This window comes from Oncorhynchus gorbuscha, linkage group LG18 (assembly GCF_021184085.1).
Source record: "Oncorhynchus gorbuscha isolate QuinsamMale2020 ecotype Even-year linkage group LG18, OgorEven_v1.0, whole genome shotgun sequence".
Classification (NCBI taxonomy): Eukaryota; Metazoa; Chordata; class Actinopteri; order Salmoniformes; family Salmonidae; genus Oncorhynchus; species Oncorhynchus gorbuscha.
The window spans coordinates 43,674,770-43,680,589 of NC_060190.1; the positions used below are offsets into that span (position 1 = coordinate 43,674,770).

Here is a 5,820-nt window from a genome sequence, read left to right on the forward strand (position 1 = left end):
TTTGGGTTGCTAGAGGTTCATGTTTCATTCCTGTCCAACCACTCTCCCTTTGCTTTTGTCTTAAGTAACCATACTAATTTGAGTGTCCCAGACTTTCATTTACTATTTTCTACATCCTATAAAGTGACACCGAATATGTCATACAGAGACAGAAGAGTAGACATTAAGCGATTAAACCAGACAAGATCTCGATCAAATAGAAAACAGATTCTATCAAAAAAAGTCATTTGACCTTGTTGGTCGTTATATTTATTTGTATATGAAACACGTTTCCATTGAGTAAATGTCGATCAAACAAAAACATCACAGTTTAAATGCTGCACAAAAGAAAGGAATAAAACAGCTTTTGTGAGTGCACAGCCCGGATGCAATAAGTCCTAACTCACTATACAAACCAAGTGAGAAAAGATTATGCATTAATATGAAACATGTTTTAATATTCTTATATTGATTACAATCATTCTAGTTGCATGACAGACATATCATTCACTGAAAAAAAACATTATCTAAATATGATAACCATAAAATATAGCCATTTACAACCTCTGTCATAAGACAGAAGCTTTAATTAAATAATAAACGCACGGCACTGTACATAGACAATAGCAGACTTGCTCATTCCCTTGGGATCAAACTAAAACCGCCATACAATATCATTGAAATATAGTTTTCAGTCTTGATGCGTCCAATACCTGAAAATGTCTGAACAAGATCACTGTATGACATCCCCAAAGACCTCGGTTTACTTTACCAGTCACAAAAGTTTTTAGGTCTCAGGCTATACAGGCTATACTAACAATGCTGGTAGCTTTCGACGCTCCTGTAAGGATGTGATCATTCGTTCCAAACCAGGTTTAGTAAATCTTCTTCTGTATTTCCCCCCAGTTTATGTCCAAATAGGGAGGTGAGATTACGTTTGTGTTTTGCAATGCATCATACCAGGTGAGAATAATGTCAATATATAAATATCGAGCGTTAGTGATGAAAAAGTATTTGAGTTGCCATGCCAGTGACATTGGACTGAATCAAGTGGCATGCATATGAGAGCTTGATTTAGATTTACAGACGAATTTCTTCTCCTTCACCCGTCGGTTCTGGAACCAGATGGTGACCTGGCGTTCGGAGAGATTAGTAGTGGCAGATATTCGCCGTCTCTTGTCTTTTGTGATGAACTTGCTAGCTGCATACTCTTTCTCTAGCTCCTTCAGTTGGATCTTGGTGTAAGGAACTCGCTTTTTGCGGCCTCGTCGGTAGCTGCTGACCTCTGGTTGCAAAGGCACGACATCTGAGAAAAAAAGGGCATAAAAACCGTTGGTATTCTACAACAATTGAAAACTAGGAGAAACAATTTGAAAGATATATACAAACGTTTTTTTTTTTTTTTTTTGGGGGGGGGGGGGTGAAATGCTATGTGAATGTTCCCAGCACTGATGCATTGCATTCAAATCATTGCACTTGTTGAAGTTCATGGTCCCCGTAGATTGGCTATGCTAATTGATTAAGATGGGCCTAAAATACTTGAAGTAGGCTATGGTTGGACTTAACTTATGTTACATCCCAATCATTGGGGTTTAAAAATAAATCATCTAAATGTCTAAACGTAGGCCTAATGGTAGGCGAGCCCATTAAAGGCGCTGCATGGTCATTCGGTGGTCTGCATTGGCGGTGCAGCATTTACGGTGATCCTGCCTCTGCCGAAGGCAGGGAATTCATACTTCTTGCGTTTGGCGGAGCAGTGCAGAGATGTTGTGAAGGAAGTTGTCAAGGAAGTGAGTTTGTGTTGATACAGGACCTCCCGCCCCTACCGTCAACCAATCATGTCAATGCGGATCCCTCCGCATTGTCACAACATTTGAGAGGCGCACGGCAATGCCGTACAGAGCTTAATTTGGTCTCTACATGCCTCCAGGGCCCGCTATTGCGTTACACCATCCATACCGCGCCTCCGACCACATTTTCGGATCAAGCATGCCAGCCATCTCTAGGCCTACCATGATTACTACTTAGTCCAAACATAGATATTTAACCTATGCATATTCAAAACATAAATTGGCATACTGATATGCAAACTACGAATATTAAGCCTTAATAATCGGAATTGGGGCTATACAGTCTATGAGAGCGCAGGAACAGGCTGGGCATTCAGTAGCGAAGCCTATCTATATTGATGTAATACAGCTAAATAACAAGACATCACATCTCATTAATTTAATCATGCGGGTGAGCTGTGTGCAAACAATCTCAGTAGGTTGGTTGGTTAACAGTCCTATCATATTTATCCTTAATACTACGTTTTATTTCAGCGTGTTTAAGAGTGCCTCCATGGCAGAGATTAGATGAGATAAACGACTATTTTAACGAGGTCATGGACAACATGAGGAATGTGCAATGGTACAACTAAACCCAGGACGATAAAAAAAAGAACTGTAATCTATTTCAAAAACAGTAGATCTATTCTGTGTTATGGGCATATAGCGCCAATATCACACTATCCCAATATTGACTGTATTGGCCAACGACAAGTTTGGGGAAAGTGGTCATACAAGCTCCAAAAATCACGTGTGTCAACTGAACAAGATTGTGAATGATAAACCAATCAATCCAGGAATCCATTAGCTATTCTTAACAAGATGGGACGTGATAATGGTATTCAGAAATGTAATGTGCTATTCAATAGGGGCCTACCACATAACTAACGGATGAATTCGTTTCAACTATAGACAATGAGAACGCATACACTTCAAGCTTTGATTACAATTGATTTGGAATTGAATTTGAAATATTAAATAAAGAAATTGAGAAAAAAAGGGTCTCGCCATTGCAAATAAACCGAATGCGTGAAAGGGGTGAGCTTCAATACACCACTCCCTGTCGTGACTAGATTTACTGGCACTGAGCAAATATGTTATTTTATCGGAGATTGCAACGGTGCCCTGCTCCAATCCATAAACCTAGTTGTATGCTAATATGAAAACAAAGGTCTTGTTTTTGCATTTCATCTGTTGTGGTCATATCGTGAAGCAGCCGTGAAGACGAATGATGGTAGGTTGAAGGAAACTAAATATTTTGGTAAGGTTATGTCTTTCCAATCTGTTTTCTTTGCTTCTATATTTTGACAGACTAATTTCTAGTCCCATATCCGGCTATTGAAAAACCCCATGGCCTCCTCTCCGGACTTCAACTCAAGGATGAACATAAATAAACACGCCTTCACCCTGTGCTATCATGCACTGTATAGTCAGTCATATGTTTATTTGAGATGGCTATACAAAGGAAATAGGTTTTAAATGCATAAATAAAATACATTAAAAGGAAATGTTTCAACGTGACATATATAAAACATGTAACAAGTACACTGGTTATTTAGATCCTTTCTTATAAGAAACCACAATGCAAGCCGCGTGGAATCGCCCCCCCCCCCACCACCACCACCACACATACACACACTAAAACAAATGTCATACCTGGGAAGGGCGACTTCCAGAGATGTGTTGACTGTGTTTGTTCTTTAGAACAGTACACCTGTCCATCCCAGCCATTAGATAGAGCCCAGTGCTGGTAGCCATCCATGGGAATCAAAGTTTCATGTCTCGGTTCCGGGTGCGCACTGATACCGGGAACCACCGACACGTCCAAGTAACCCGGGACAGTCTGGTATGAGCTGGCAAAACCCGGGTAAAATGCGAACTCCTTTGCCCGGCTTGACAGATCTTCGGTGGGCAGTGCCGCGCTGGGTTCTGCATATTTCTCTGCGGGGTGGTAAGAGCATTGCTTCTGCTGCAAGTTAACGTTGTGCGAGTGTGACAACCGACACCCGTAATAAGGGCTTCCGAATGGGTAGCCATAACCAAGGGTGGCGCTGGAGGAAGTCTGGGGAGCGGGGCACTGTCGCCCAGTGTCGTGGGAGGGTATGTCCGAGTACACAGAACCCTGGTGGCTTATGGTGCCGGAGTGTCGTCCCAACGCCGAGTGTGATATCAGTTCCCTGCAGTGGGTAGCAGGACAATTCCCGCTTAGTCCCTCCATGGATTGGTTTTTATTCGGATTGCTTTCATTCAGGCTTTTTTCATATACATACATCAAGGTGTCCGCCCAGCGTGGATGCAGAACCATCGAAGTTGTCATATCAGGGGTTGACAATGCTTTTTAAAAGTCAACTACCCCAAGACGCACACCTCATCCCCAAGCACATTTTTTTTGCGCATGCGCAGCGCAATACCCAAGTGTCCAGTTCATTATTGAGACCCTGGGATCCGCCGACACGTGATACGATAACGAGACCGACACGAGGGTGTGTTGGGGGTGGGGGCGAGGGGCTCATCCATTTAAACCGCCTCTTGTGCATGTTTCTTGATTGCAATTTTAAGTCCAGCGGATACTCTCATTGGCTTATCATCGGCAAGTATCCTTAAAGGGGACATCATACATCCCTAACAGTTTTAAGGTGGAGGATGCCATGATCGTCATATTTTACAAAACGGAAATTAATTTCAACTGAACCACATAAAGTATCAATTCGCCAGGCCAGTGCTATTTAGATAGGCCTACGTCTGAAGATTCTCGATTCTTGATAAGGTAAAGATTACACTTGTCTGAAGTACTTTGCTCTAGCAATATTTGTATGTAATCAAACCGGCTAAGATACATCAATTAGTCTGTCAAACACTATCTTAGTCTATCACATTATTTTAGTATGTCACATTATCTTAGTCTGTCACATTTTTTTACCAGAAGATTGTTGTAGAGCACAGAATAACACACCACCCTTCAAAATGGAATTGTAACCTGTAGGACTTTTGGTTGGAATTATCTTCCTGTTGTCAATAGCTTAATATCGAACATGTTCAGATAATTCTCCATGACAGCTTCATTTATTTAATTTGACTGACATTTTAAATGTTCAAATTCTTTGTTTGTGTATATAAATAAATAAATCACAAAACCTTGCCAGGCCAGTTTACGACAACCCTCGAGGTGGTCGACAAGATGCCCAATCTTATGCTAATAGCAACATTTTCTTTCCTCCAATAGTCCTACCATTAACGTAAACAGGCAAATGCAATTGACACAAAAGATGGAAATAAAATATAAAATAAAACCTCTCTCCACGGCACAGAGAAACCACTTTTGCTCAGTTGTATACTCAGAAAGTGGTTTGTTGAAACATGCAACTGCTTGGTCTGTATAATTTGGGGGTAGCCTAACAAACAGAAATTGCTGTGCAGTTTTGGCAAAACGCTGAAAATATGAAGAACATCGGCTATTATCCAGCTCCCCTAATATTTTTTGGGGGTTATAGCAGTGGTCCATGCATATTCTCCAATCTAACGGAATGTATTATCTTCTCGAATAGGCTAGTGAGCAAAAATGTGTATTTATTTTCCCCTAATGCCAGTTGTTGTAATCTGAGTCAACAATCTGAGTTAGGGACACAAGGACTTGGTCTTGCACCGGTCTCTACATTATTTCATTGGACAAAACGTTATTGACCAGACATAATACCTTATATTTCAGGTTTAGTAATAAGTGCATACGACGTTCAAAACGGAGTTAAAAAATGTAGGATATTGCTAAATTCTAAGAATTGTGTTTTTTAGAGATGTGTATGCACTGAGGGAACATGTTAGTCGCACTATAATCAACAATTGTGATTATTAGGCCCATCTAAAATCCCTGCCATGATGGTCAAGAATCAGTCTTATATAGCTAAATGCACCAGGTATGGGTTCTGTGTCAAAAATCAACATGAAACAAACCACAACCTATAGGCTATTGAAATTGAAGAGATAAAGAGAATAAAATCGTTAAACTATATATTCG

At 40.6% G+C, this 5,820-nt stretch overlaps 1 protein-coding gene across 1 annotated transcript; it reads right to left on the reverse strand.

Moving 5' to 3' along the window:
- Positions 1–611: 611 nt before the first annotated feature.
- Positions 612–4,168, reverse strand: LOC124003951 (homeobox protein Hox-C13a-like). The gene is made up of 2 exons (XM_046312619.1): positions 3,465–4,168; positions 612–1,285 (listed from the first exon to the last, which is right to left on the reverse strand). The coding sequence occupies exons 1-2, from the start codon at positions 4,123–4,125 to the stop codon at positions 1,026–1,028; spliced, it is 921 nt and encodes a 306-aa protein (XP_046168575.1). The 5' UTR covers positions 4,126–4,168; the 3' UTR covers positions 612–1,025.
- Positions 4,169–5,820: the final 1,652 nt, after the last annotated feature.